Raw genomic sequence first — 14,858 nt, 5'->3', positions numbered from 1 at the left:
TGCAAGGCTGTGCTCCCTCTGAGATTCTGGGTAGAATCTTTCCTTGCCTCTCCCAGCTTCTGCTGGTGGCCGGCAATCTTTGGCGTTCCCCGGCTTGCAGCTGCATCACTCCAACATCTGCCTCCGTCTTCACATGGCATTCTCCTCTGTGTGTCTGTCTTTACATCATCTTCTCTCTTCTTATAAAGACACAGTTATATTGGATTAGGGTCCACCCTACATCGGTTTGAACTCATCTTTACTAATTACAGCTGCAATGACCCTATTTCCAAATATGGTCACATTCTGAGGTACTGGGGATTAGGACCTCGACATATCTTTTGGGGGGGACACAATTTAACCCTAATACTATGGATTCAGTGGCCTGCCTCCTAAATTACGTCTAGGCTCTGTCTTGGAAACAGGGATGCATCCTCAAAGTGGTAGAACAATTTTTTCTGCACCAACTCTGGGGCAGGCACTGTGCAAAAGGTGGAATTGTCATCTCGGTGTTACACGTAAGAAGTTTGATCCATCCACGGCTCAGACAGGTCGAGTAAATTGCTCAAAGTTAGCCCAGGAACTGGCACCCAGGGTGGTGGGACTCCAAATGTCCTGCCACGTTCACGGCTTTCCCGAGTCAGTTCTTCAATGGGCCTCAAGGTGGTGCTAACTTGCAACTCCTGATTCAGTTGGTCTGAGGAGGGGCCAGGATGGACTTGAGGACACGGGGAGGGGGAAGGGTAAGCTGGGACAAAGTGAGAGAGTGGCATGGACATATATACACTACCAAATGTAAAACCGATAGCTAGTGGGAAGCAGCCGCATAGCACAGGGAGATCAGCTCGGTGCTTTGTGTCCACCTAGAGGGGTGGGATAGGGAGGGTGGGAGGGAGACGCAAGAAAGTGGAAATATGGGGATATGTGTATATGTATAGCAGATTCACTTTGTTATAAAGCAGAAACTAACACACCATTGGAGAGCAATTATACTCCAATAAAGATGTTATAAAAAAAATTTTACTCTTAGAAAGCACCCAGGGGATGCTGGTAGGCGTGGGCTTAAGTATCAATGACTGTCTTCTCGCAATTGTGCGGGCAGCTTAGGGAACTCCAAGACAACAGTAATAATGTTCATAATCATTACAGAAACGACTGTTTTTACATGCTCCTTCTGTGCCAGGCTCTTTGCACTTGTCTTTATGTGCATTCTCTCCTTTAACGCTCATGGTAGCCCTATGAGATAGTCCCACGGGTACAGAACAGGAAGCAGATGCAGATCTGCAACATCCGTCACCTCTTTCCTACGGGACGGACACTACCCACGGGGTACTCAGCCCAGGGCCTGGGGGAAAAGAGGTGGGGGCTCTGGAGGTCTGGTGGCAAGGCCACAGGGTTCGGGGGGCACTTAGGCATCTGGAAGTGCAGGGCGAGCTAGATCAGGGTCAGCAAAGGAAATCCGGGGTCCAGGATTGCCCCCCCCCTTAAAACTCTCACTGTAGGAATACTTCCTGCCTTTCTTTCTGTCTCTGTCTCTTTGTGTGTGTCTCTATCTCTTTCCTCTAACTAACCATCATCTGTCTGTCAATCTATTGTCTATCTATCCACCATCTATCTACCTACCTATCTATCTATCTATCTATCTATCTATCTATCTGTCTCTATCTTGCTGAGACCGTCTCTCCATCTCCCTAAGTCCTTCTTCAGGACTTTTCTCTGTAGTTCTGTTTTAGTCTCTATTTAAGGTTCCCCAAAGGGCTGGCTTCTCTCTCTCTCTCCTCTTTAACCTGTGTATATCTGTCTTTAAATCTCTTCTAGCCTCTCTTTCTTTAAAGCTCTCAGTCTCTCCCTCCTCCTCTCTTTCTCTGCCCCGCCCCCCGTCCAGTTTCCTCCCTCCCCCCTGCCATCATCACACTTCTCCCTTGCTTTGGCCCTATGTCCCTCTGCTTTTGTTGGCTCAAGGGCATTGAGGTTTCAGGCATCACCTTAGGACTCCTACTCCCTTGATTCACATCCTGGCTCTGCCAGGTACCAGCTGCAGAAATTGAGCCAAATTCATCCAACCTCACTGCCCCTCAGCCTCCTGACGTGTTGAGCGCCTCCCGACTTGTTGAGAACCTCCCTCCTGAGAGGCTGCTGTCAGAACCGGATAGACAAGGCATGCAATGAATGCAGTGAGGTGTCTGGTGCTCAATAAATAGTAGCTGTCATCATTATCATTATTATTACTAATAAAAGGTAACCCACTGCCAGCCTCTCTGTAGCCAACAATTAGATGCTTATCTGGTGTGTGGAATCCTCCCACCACCAAAATTGGGGCCACTCCCTGACCTCGGTTTCTAGCCAAGTTCAAGCACCTCAAGAGTGAGGACACCGGGTGGAGGACACACCGGCTTTCTGAGACACACCCGATGGCACTTTTCGCCCTTAGTCTCGGCCTCTCCGATATCCTGAGCCAATCCTGTGCATTTGGTGTGTGTGTTGGGGGGGGTGATCAAGCAAGAATCAGCCATGCCGGGTTAGATAAAGCATCTGATTTGACAAGTTAGGGATATACAATAATATCAGAAGGTGGCCACAGTGAGTAGAAACACACAACACACACACAGAGCTTCCCTAGCCTTGCAGAAGGGGCTCTGCCCCTGGGCAGTGTTCATGCAAGATGTGGCTTGCCAATCTGACAAGGTTATTTTTTACTCCCTTTAGACCTTAGGTCGGAGGTTGAACATCATCTATGCACCATTATCAACATTATCATCACTGGTTTGTACAGAGTCCCTCTTTTGTCCTTCCTTCTTCCCTTCCTTCCTTCCTTCGCATCCCCCCTTTCTTCTTCCCACCCCCCCCCCTTCCTTCTTGCCACCCTCCCTCAGTCTTACAAAACATACAGTGTGGTTTTTATGTGTGTGTAATTTTAATGTATGTAATCGGCCCTGGATCACACATCTCATTCTCTTCCAAGTTGCTTTTCAAACAAGCACCGTGTTTTTAAGACCCATCCATGCTGTTTGTGTTCATACATCTGCCCCACTGCAGGAACTCCATGGAGGGTGTCCACACATTCACCCAACAACCTCCCTCGGTATGGACACTCCGTGGCTACCAACTCCCAGACACCGCAAAGAACACTGCAAGTCATATCCTTGTATGTGTCCACTTGTGGGTGTGTAAGAATTTCTTTGGAATGTATAACCAGGAGAGAGATGGCGGAGTCATCGGGTGTGTGTATACTTAATTTGATGAAGTAGTGCCAGACCCTTCCTCAGAATTGAAAGCACCACCCTTACCCAAGTAGCACCTGAACATTCTAATATGTGTACACCCCTAACAACACTTGACGCTATCCATTCTTCTAATTTTCTCCACCCTAATGGGTGTAGAGCAGTTCTCCTTGTTTCAATTTACATTTCTCGGGTAACTAATGAGTTTTGAACAACCCTCTCATATGCATAGCTTTTCTACAAATTGCCTATTCATACCCTTTACCCATTTTCCCCAAACGGTGTCCATCTTTTTTCTTATCATTTCACAGGTGCTTCTTGCCTATTACAGGTATTGGTCCCTTGTCCATTTTTGATATTACAAATAATTTTTCCCATTCTGACAAATGCCTATTAATGGTCTGTCTTACCTTCCTTTAAACCTAAATTCTTAGTTTTGACATAATGAACCTAATCAATGTTTTGTCCTATGATCTGTGATTTTGAAGTCTTAAGAAGTCGTTCCCTGTCACAGAGATTCAAAAATATTTTCCTTGATTTTTTTTTTCTATTAACCTTATAAGTGTATCTTTCCCATATTGGTTTTTAATACTTCCAGAGTCCACTTTCATGTGTGGTGTCAGATAGGAATCTGCATTTAGTTTTCTCCTCACAGTGAGCCAGTTTTCTTTCTTTCTTTCTTCCTTCCTTCCTTTTTTTCTTTCTTCCTTTCTCTCTCTCTCTTTCTTTCTTTCCTTCTTTCTTCCTTTTGCAGCTCACCAGCTCCTTAGTTGCGGCACGTGGGCTCCTTCATTGTGGCTCAAGGGCTCCTTAGTTGTGGCTCACTGGCTCCTTAGTTGTGGCATGTGAACTCTTAGTGGCGGCATGCATGTGGGAGCTAGTTCCCTGGCCAGGGATCGAACCCCGACCCCTGCCTTAGGAGCTCAGAGTCTTAACCACTGCGCCACCAGGGAAGTCCCATGAGCCAGTTTTCTTAACACCATTTATTAAGTGTACCTTCTTTCCCCCATTAATTTGAGTTGCTACTTTAACATATTTTATATAGAGTATATAAAATTACATTGAGTTCCCATGGGCCTCTTTCTGAGCTCTTGCTCTGTGTCTCTGATCCATTTGTCTGTTCTTGCACTAATACCTCACTTTAAAAAATACATTAAGTTTGTTTTGTAGTATGTCTTAATGTCTAGTAGGGCAAGAAGCTTATTTCTTGCACCACCACAGCCCTATTCTCACCGCTTACATCACCGTGTGGGAAACACACTGATCCTCTCCACCCTTGTTGGAAACTGTTTACTGACATCTGTCCCATCCTGGTTCTGGAGCCAGCCTCCTCATGGGAAAAGACACATCCTCATCCAGGAAGGGAAAGTCAAACCTGCCAAGGAAAATTTGCACAGTGTCTTAGCTCAGCATTTAGTTCCTAGAAACGTTATTTCCCCCACCATTTCCTCTGTATCAGCATACTGAAAACCAGCTCCAGTAGCCCAGACACTTGAGGTTTTATTCTCTCTGTTTCCAGCCCAGATATTGGAAGTCCATGCCTGGAGCAGGTACTTAAGTAAGTCGCCAACAATGCAGGTTTCCTCTTGCTTCTTGCAATCGAATCTTTTTTTTTTTTTTTTAAATAAGTTTATTTATTTTATTTATTTATTTTTGGCTGCACTGGGTCTTTGGTGATGTGAGTGGGTTTCTCTAGTTGCAGTGAGCGGGGGCTATTCTTCGTTGCGGTGTGTGGGCTTCTCATTGCAGTGGCTTCTCTTGTTGCAGAGCACGGGCTCTAGGCATGCGGGCTTCAGTAACTGTGGCACGTGGGCTCAGTAGTTGTGGCTTGCTGGCTCTAGAGCGCAGGCTCAGTAGTTGTGGCTCACGGGCTTAGTTGCTACGTGGCATGTGGGATCTTCCCGGACCAGGGCTCGAACCCGTGTCCCCTGCATTGGCAGGCGGATTCTTAACCACTGCACCGCCAGGGAAATCCCGCAATCGAATCTTTATTTGTGGCTTTTATCCTCATAGTGGCTGGTCTACCTCCGGGCACCTCCATGCCAGGTGAGAAGAGAGGGAAGGACCAAACATAATGCTCTCCCTTTTATCAGCAAAACAAAAGCCTCCCAGGAAAACCCAGCTGCTAGGTTTCAGCTTATGTCTTTTTTTTTTTTTAAAACACTGATCCATGCATGACCCTCTTTTATTTTACTTATTCATTCATTCATTTCAACAAATAATAAATATCTGTGAACCCAACATCCAGGCCAAGAACTAGAACACTGACTATTGTTGACATGTATCTTTACGTTCCTCCCCAGTCTGTCCTCCTGTCTATAGCTCCATCCCAAGTTATCTATCATACTTCAGCTCATGTCTTACTGCTTAGAACTGGCTCACGTGGCCACCCGGTGAACCTCTTTATTTAGGTCACGTGCCACCCCGAGCAACAGATGGTCCCAGGTGGTAATGCAGTGCAGAGAATGATGACTACGTCTCAGTTTTGCCCAGCTTGCCCTGTGCTGAGTCAGACAAGTTCACAATCCACAATTTCTGCCTCCTGGCCCACACACTTCCCTTCTCATCTCCTGCTCACCCTTGAGCCTGAACCCGATCCAGGATGCTTCTGGGTTCTGTCATCAGGGGGAATAAGCATGGGAATGGGGTGGTTGGACAATCAAAGTACACTGCTTCTCCTAAACTCTTTTCACCAACGCTTTAGCAAACGTTACATTAGGAAAAAGTCAAATGGTTTAAAACCGTTGAAGAAACTAGAAACTATTCAAATGCTTATGCACAGTTAAAATGGGTAACTAAATTGAAGTACGTTTACAAAATAATATACTTGGCCACAGTGAGAAGGAAATGTTTACAACTATAGATAAAAGTCTGGGTGAACCAAACAAATATAACATTGACATCTGGATGCTGAAGACTAAATCTCGTGTCTCCGGATGTGTCCTTTTCCCTGACAGCCCGCTGCTGCTGCGGAAAGGGTTACTGGAGGGTCCACCTGCACCAGGCGGCCCCACCCCCTTGGCCATAGCTGACTGGATCCGGAGTCAGCACCTCCCGTGAGCATCCAATCAGGTTTTTTCTCTCCCTCGACTGTGAACTCAGACTAGCCAATCGCTGGAGCCAGTTATCAGGGGGATGATGGGAAAACAGAGGATGCCCCTTGCAGGAAATGAGAAGAGAGAGACCGTGAAAGCAAGGTCACGTGGGGGAAGAGTGAGGGATCCCAGAGGCAGCTGCTTCTGTCCTGAGACTTTCCAACTGCAAGTCATGGACAGTCTGTTGCTAACGCACCTTCCCTTTTCAGCTCTGGCCAATAAGCAGCTCCATTTTGTTCTCCACCAACAGCCAGAATGATCTTCTTAGCGCACGTCACCATCTGGCTTTAAAACCTCTGGTGGCTTCCCAAACTTTTAGGAAAACAAACCAACCAGCTTCCAGGTATACTGGTCTTCTTTGCGTTCTGAGAAATGCCCAGACTGTCCCCATCTCAGAGCCTTTGCACTTGTCCTCCCATCTGGAACACCAGACATTCACGGGGCTATAATCCCTTTTCATCCCAGACGTCTCAGCTCAAATGACACCTCCTCTGAGAAGCCCTTCATGTTAGTTTCCTGTTGCTGCTGTAACAAATGATCACAAATGCAGTGGCTTACAACACAAATGTACTCTCTTATTGTTCTGGAGGTCAGACGTCCAAAATGTTGTCTCACTGGGCTAAAATCAAGGCATTGACGGGCAGGGCTGAATTCCTTCTGGGGACTCTAGGGGATAATCCATCTCTGTGCCTTTTTCATTGCCTAGAGGTCACCTACATGCCTAGGCTCATGGCCCCTTCCTTCATCTTCAAAGCCATCAGCATAACATCATCCAATCTCTCTCTCATTTTGACCCCCTATCCTGCCTCCTTCTTATAAGGACCCTTTGGATTCTACTGGTCTCTCCCTCTCAAGATCCTTAATCACAGCTGCAAAGTCCCTTTGCCATATAAAGTCACATATTCACAGGTTCCAGGGATTAGGATGTGGACATCTTGGGGTGAGGGTGGGGGTCAGAGTAGCTACTGCTCTCCCGCACCCTTCGGACCTCCCAGTGTAAATACACATCCCCCCAACGTTCCTTCTCTTTCCTCATGCCCTGTTCTCCTTTTATTCATATCACATACTTATTATAGTATATATTTGTCTATCTTTTTATCGTCTGTCTTCCCCTACTACAGGCGGAGCTTCACGCAGCAGGAATTCTTCTCTGCTTTGCCCGTTGCAATATCCCCGGCATCTGGACACATTTCTGGCAGTCAATCAATATTTATGAATAAAATGAAAAGCAGATCGAGTGAATCTGTTTCCTGCAACTGAAATAACCTAATAGAGTACACACAGCAGTGCCGAGGGGTGAGTGACTTGTTCCTGGCTTCCCGGCTATTCAGGAAGAGACCACACACAGAGCCCACTTCTCAGACGTTTTATTTCTGGGACCAAATTTGGGTCATGGCTGCAGAGAAGGTGGACTCTGGACCCGAGGAAGGAACCACTGGGGAGACAGAGGTGCAGTGCAACTCTCGCCCCGGTCATTATGGGAACTGTCTTCAGGATCTGACCAGAAGGACGTGTCCATCCACTGTCCGGGAAAGGGGAGGACCTTGATTCCAGGAGACTGGGGGCGGGGCCCTGGAGAGATGAACCACCTCAACATTCTGGGGAAGGAAGTGGTGTCTGGAAGGAGTGCTGGGGTCCCTGCAGGGGTGGGGACTTGCAGGGGACGAGGGAGGCCAGAATGCCGGGTCCTAGGACGACTCATGAATTAGACTGCATAGTGTCCTGGGTCCACTTGGAGAACCGGCGGAGGTTGGTGTAGACGCCGGGTCTGTTGGGCTGAGTGCAGGGAAGGTCCCCCCAGGACACAAGGCCCTGGAGGGAACCACTGCAGACCACGGGGCCTCCGGAATCACCCTGTGGAGGAGAGAGAGGGGCACAGAGAGGCAGCGATGTGGGGAGGTGAGGGAGGGAGTCATATAGATGAGGAAGGGCCAGGACAGCAAGAATAGAGACACGGGTGGGAAAAGTAGAGAGATGAGGAGACACAGACAATGACAGAGAGGGAGACACAGGTAAAAAGAGACACACAGAGAATATTAATATTTCACCCCACGTTCACCCTTTAGAAACCCCCTTTGTCCCTCTCTACCCAGCCCCCAACCTCCTTTCTGTCTGTCTCCCTCATTGTGTGTCTCTGTGCTTCCTTCTATTTCTCTCTCACTCTCCCCTCCAACCTTTGAATATTGTGTTTCTCCTACTGGACACCCCTTCCTTTCCCTTGCTCACCCTTCACCCGTCCTTGACACCAATCCGCCTTGTGCGTATACCTCACTTTTGCAGAGAGGCAATTCTCAGCCCCTGGGTGAGGGGTTCTCAACCTGGGCACCGCCGACATTGGGACCAGACGATTCTTTGCTACGGGAGGGTGTCCTGTGCCTTGTAAGGCATTTGGCAGCACCCCTCTACCCACTACATGCTAGGAAACCCCTCCCTCCCCAGCAGACAGCTGTAACGATGACGAAAAGCATCTCCAGGCATTGCCATACATGCCCTGGGGGGTCAGAATTACCCTGGGGTTGAGAATCACTCCCTTGGACTAATTTAGGTTGCCTGTGCTTAATCCCCCATAGCTCCCCGTAATTACCCTTCTGTAATAATATTCAGCACTCTTTACTGTCATTTCTTATTTATGTTTACGCAAAATACCTACAACCTGGCTTCTTTCCCCATTATAATGCAGACGCTCTTTCCCAGGCAAAAAAAGCTTAGCTGCCCCGATCGCTAAATTTCAACTTTCTTGTGGTTTGATTTCTCTCATCATTTTTTGTTCGCCCTTGTTTAACATCCCTACAGAGCTTCTTTTGCTTGGCAGTTAACTGCTCTGAGCCTTGGCTCCTCGTCTGTAAAATAGAGTTAATAATAAAGCTTAAATGAGTAAATTGAGCTGATGCATCTGAAACACTTAAACGAGTGTCTGGCAATTAGTTAACTGCTATTAGTGTTATAGTATTAGTATTATTGTTATTATTTCTTGCTTTTAGCGGCCACACCCAGACCACATTCTGGTATGAAAAAGACACTCGAGGTCTAGGGAAAAAATAGCAAGGTACTACCCTTGGCTACAGAAAGGCTAAGTGGTTTACAATGTTGACATCCAAATTAGATGTGTTTTCTTCTGATAAAAACCCCTCCACCCATCCCTCTCTCCAGATGTGGGTGCTTCCAGTGTTAAGTGAGGACAGAGATTAAATTGGCAGATCTGGGGAGTTGCTGCAACTGTCACATTTGTAAGATTTGCGGGGGTGGGTGAGGTGGGTGGGGAGATTTTCCCAGCCATCAGAAGGGGACTGGAGTGCTGTCTGAGCCCACAGCTTACTAAACACCAATATTACTGAAACATACATCCTGCCAGCAGAGAGCTTGTTAATTTACATTCCTCTAGACCCTTTGGGGACCTGAATACAGGGAAGGGTCCTGAGCTGTAACAGTTTAATTTCTGTCATCCTCAACAAATAAAGCTCCCATGAGAATATAAAGAAGCTCTGTACTGGGGATGAAGAAATGTTTGCTGAACATTGGGTCCCACTCATCTCTCCAGCCTCAACCCCTGTCCCCCAAACATGCTGGCTCTTTTTTTATTCTTTGAATCAGCTGAACTCCTCCCTGCCTCAGGGCCTTTGCACATGCTTTTCTTGCCCTTAACCTCTGCGAGGCTGGCTCCTTTGTGTCATTCAATCTCCGCTCCAATGCCACCTCTTTGAGGCCTTCCCAATCACCCTTCCAAATACTGCCCCCCCATCACTTGCTTTCATAAAACTATGTTTTATTTCCTGCACAGCCCTTACCACTCTCTGAAATTACCCTGTTTATGCAGTTTCCTGACCATAAGATTTTCTTTAACCTTTTTGCTATTCTAACAACTTTGTGATCAATCCTCTCTGTTAAATATTTTCTTTTAAAAATACCTACCATGGGTTTCTGTTTTCCTTCTTTAAGACATTTTACTAGCCTTTGTCAGAAAACTTTCATACGACAGATTTTATGGGAACGAGACACTTAAGACTGCATCTGCCTGAAATATGCCAAAATAAATAAGACAAAACTGTGATGTATATTGTCTGAAGGGTGGCCCTTAGATGTGATATCTTTATTCAGGGCACATCCTGCCCTTCTATACAACACAGCCTTGAGCTCTCCCTTGAGACCTGTGCTAATACAGTGGCCATTAGCTATATGGGGCCCTTGAGCACTTGAAACATGGCTAGTCCAGATTGAGATATGCTGTCAGTGTAAAAATACTCACTGGCACAAACAAACCAAAAACAAACAAACAAGGAAAAAATAGAAAAAAAAGAAAAAACAAATAAAACAAAAAACAAACCAAAAAAATACACACTGGCTTTCAAAGACTTACTGTGAGAATAAAAGAATGTAAAACATTCCATTCATAATTCTTTTATATTAATTACCATTTGAAATGATGGTACTTGGGATACATGGGATTAAATAGGGTATATTATTATAATAGTCAATTTCAGCTGTTTTTTACTTTTTTTACATGTAGCTACTGGAATGTTTAACATTACATGTAAGGACTTTCCTGGCGGTCCAGTGGTTAAGACTCCATGCTTCCACAGCAGGGGGCACAGGTTCGATCCCTGGTCATGGAACTAAGATCCCACATGCTGCACAGTGAGGGGAAAAAAACCCCCACAAAAACCAAATAAAATTACTCGTAAGGCTCACATTATATTTTTACTAGACAGCACTGCTCCAGAATATGAGCTCGGTTGAGCACCGATTTGATCATCGCAGGGTCCCCAGCACATAGCAAGGTTCCGGGTTACATGGCTGGTTTCAGTGTGTATCTGCTGAATGAACGGAGAAGTCTCTAGCCTTACCTTGCAGGAGTCTCTGCCGGCCTGGTCACCAGCACACAACATAGTGTCACCTATCTGATTTGGATAGGCCGTCTTGCACCTGTCATCACTTAGCACAGTGATGTTCAAGCACTGGAGGACTCTGGGGAAGGTAGCTGTCAAACAGAGAAATGCAGAGCAGGGCCACAGTGAGCGGCGGAGGAAGATGGGAACGGGCAGAGTGCTAAGAGACAGAGAGGGGGAGAAGGCAGACACAGGTGGGTATCGAAAGAGACCTGGACACTCACCCTGGGGACTGCTGGTTGTTTCCCACCAGACACCAAGCAGCTGGTCCCAGCAGATGGACAATGGGAGGAGATGCTGATGGGCCTGACATGCAGAGTCTCACGGATTCTTTTGTTCAGTTTGATGAGCGTGAGGTCGCTGGAGTGGCCGGGGTGGGAACAGCCGGGGTGGGGGATGGATTTGATCCCCTGAAACAGCTGTTGCCCGGATTCACATATGCGTGACAGGCAATGGTGGCCAAGATGGATTCTGAAAACTCTGAGGAAGACGGAGCTGATCACGACCAACTCTGACCCTCATCCCCATATCCAATGTCAACCCCAACGCCAAACCAACTCGCAACCCCAATCTCACCCCTATCCACAAATCCATCCCCAACACCATCTTTATCTTCAACCCCATGCCTATCCCCGCCCCAGTCACAACTCCAAACCCATCTCCATCCCGTCCCCCGCGCTAACCCTAATCCTTTCCCCACACAGAAACCACCCACATATGCAGTCTCAACCCCAACTCTATCTAACCATGCCCAACCTCAAAGCCAACCATCTCCAACCCCACCCATAACTCTAATCCAAAGCCCATCTTCAATCCTACATCTATTCCGAAGCCCCACCCTATCCCAATTCCATTTTTATCTCCACTCCATCCCAATCTCCACCCACCTCTAATTCTAGAGCCAAACCTAATGCTATCTTCATCCCAAACCATCAGCCTATGACCAAACCCAAATCCAACTCATTCTCGACCCCAAACCCAACCCTAACTCCAGGCCCAATCTTTTACCCACCTCCAAATCATCAACATATGCATTTCCAACTTCAAATTCAGCCATCTCCAATCCCACTCCTGTCTCTAACCCAACACCATCTTCATCCTGTCCCATCCCACCTCCGATTCTAAAGCCAAACCAAGTCACATCTCTACTCCTAACCATCCAACATTTGCATTCGTAGCCCCAAATCCAATTCATCCCTAACTCCCAGCCAGTACCACAAGCCCCTCCCCTATCTAACCCCATCCCCACCCCAACTCTCCTCCCCAACTCTATTCTTTTTTTTAAATTTTATTTATTTATTTATTTACTTTTTATTTATGGCTGTGTTGGGTCTTCGTTTCTGTGTGAGGGCTTTCTCTAGTTGTGGCAAGCGGGGGCCACTCTTCATCGCGGTGAGCGGGCCTCTCACTATCGCGGGCTCTCTTGTTGCGGAGCACAGGCTCCAGACGCGCAGGCTCAGTAGTTGTGGCTCACGGGCCTAGTTGCTCCGCGGCACGTGGGATCTTCCCAGACCAGGGCTCGAACCCGTGTCCCCTGCATTAGCAGGCAGACTCTCAACCACTGCGCCACCAGGGAAGCCCCCCAGCTCTATTCTAAATCCCATCCCCAGCTCTACCCGCTCCTGCTCCCTCATCCCCGTCCCATCCCCCGCACCTCCATGCCCCACCCCCCTCAGCCCTCCTCTCGAGCCCCCCACTCCCTGCTTTCGGCAGCGGGCGGCCGTGAGCAGCCACGGCGAGTCCCCCAACACGGCCCCGCAGTAGAGCTTGTTGGGTCCCGGCAACAGCGCACCCTGCCGCGGCCGGCTGTGCCTCTCGCAGTCGGTCCCATTCACGAGGCGGCTGCTGGTGCCGTCGGCCGCCCGGGTGTTCTCCGCGGCCCCAGGTCCGAGGCCCTGGGTGCTCCCGGAGGGCCCGACGGCAGAGGAGTTGTCGCAGGAAGCAACGCCATTTGCGAGAACAGGCTCTGGGGGCAGAAAACGGGGGGGGGGGGCGGGGGGCGGGAAATGGAGCTCGGGGGCGGGGCTTGGACTCGGGGGCGGGGCTTATAATCAAGAGGCGAGACCAGCCAGAGGACTTCTGACCTCCGAGGGCCGTTTTTGTTGCGGGGGGTTGGGGGGGCGGGGGCGGGCGGGCAGGGCTCTAGGGGCGGGACCTGGTTTTAAGAAGTGAGGGGTGGGGTCAAGCCTTAGCGAATGGGGTCTGGGCTAGAGTCGGCAGAGCCTGAGGTGTGGGAGGGGCTTGAAATCGACTTGGGCAGGGCCAAGGCCAGGGTCCCGCGGAGGAGTCGATCCTATAAAGAGCCCTGACTTTGGGAGAACAAGGAGGGGCTGGGTTCTAGGAACTGTGGTCAGGACCGGAGGTGGAGCCCGGCCCAAAGGAGGAGAGCCAAAGAGGCTGGGCCTTTCTTGGGGTCGGGGCACAGCTCAAGGATCCCTGACTGTAGATAAAGTCTGGACTTGGGGTATGGATGGGGAAAAGGGGCAGAGTCAGAGCTTGTGGGCTGGGCCAGAGTTGGAGCAGCAGAACCAGGAAAAGTGCTCAGACTGGGGTGGGGCTCCCGTGGGGTGGGGGGATGGAGAGCAGAGCTATTTTGCGAATTCTCGAACACAAATGTGCCTCCTGAATTATCCTGCTAATACCCTTCTCCCTCACACAAACCTGCAGATAGGGGCATAGATATCCTACCGCATCACCGGTTCCCCCATCGTCTGTTCACGCGTTCACTTGCTTATATTCTTGCTGAGGACCCAGACAAGTGAAGCCCTTGTTGCTGTCTTCATTTATGCACACAGTCCAAGAAACAGGCACACAACGGCTGTCACAGACGTGCACACGCACAGTTACACAGGGAGACGTGCGTCGTCTCCATAGGGACAGTTACACACATAGCTCTGCCTCGTGGTACACACGCTTCCCAGGTACACACATTCGGGGGCAGCCTTACATGATCTCACTCACTCACACACAGTGTTTTAGTCACCTGTGTATATATGCCTCGTGTGCAGACAGGTAGAGACTGCCACTCACTTCTGCACACAGCATGGTGACATGGTGACAAGGTTAGACTCAGTGGACCAAACATGACACAGGGCAAGTCACCTAGCATCATCCGCCTTCACACAGCCACTGTCTCGTGGTGACAGCCTCTTCTGCACACTCAGTCTGTCACAGGAGAGATGGGCACTCCACACACACACACAGCGCTGCACCATCACACATACAGCCCCCTACAGTCACACAGTCACCTGCAGTCACCCACACGTAGACCCTCAAGCAGTCACATGTTTGCAAAGATAGCCACACATAATCTTGCACCCAACCACAATCACACAATCACAAACGGCTACCCGAAGGCACCTAGCCACACATTGTCATGGTGCCAAGCACTTTTGTCACACACAATCCTGTCACACAGGGACAGAGACCTGCAGTTATACATACACAGAGCCAAGCAGCCACACACAGTAACACTCACAGTCAATGATACACACACAGCATCCTAAATGCACAAACACTCAGTCACACAATCACATCTACAGCCTCAAAGAGTAGGCACACCTGTCACAGACGGTCACTCAGTATGCGAAAAGGCACCACACACACACACACACACACACACACACGGTAGCAGTCACACAGCCACACACAATCACAAATAAAGACAGACTCACATTCAC

At 48.7% G+C, this 14,858-nt stretch overlaps 1 protein-coding gene across 1 annotated transcript; it reads right to left on the bottom strand.

Moving 5' to 3' along the window:
• Window positions 1-7,646: 7,646 nt before the first annotated feature.
• On the bottom strand, window positions 7,647-13,886 carry KLK5 (kallikrein related peptidase 5). The gene is given in 6 exon segments (XM_036834043.1): window positions 7,647-8,149; window positions 11,137-11,270; window positions 11,403-11,429; window positions 11,432-11,656; window positions 12,869-13,203; window positions 13,867-13,886. Coding segments are annotated over 6 exon segments (897 nt in total). The 3' UTR covers window positions 7,647-7,993.
• Window positions 13,887-14,858: the final 972 nt, after the last annotated feature.

Source organism: Balaenoptera musculus, chromosome 19 (genome assembly GCF_009873245.2).
Source record: "Balaenoptera musculus isolate JJ_BM4_2016_0621 chromosome 19, mBalMus1.pri.v3, whole genome shotgun sequence".
Lineage (NCBI taxonomy): Eukaryota > Metazoa > Chordata > Mammalia > Artiodactyla > Balaenopteridae > Balaenoptera > Balaenoptera musculus.
This window is presented reverse-complemented; position numbering and strand designations above follow the sequence as displayed.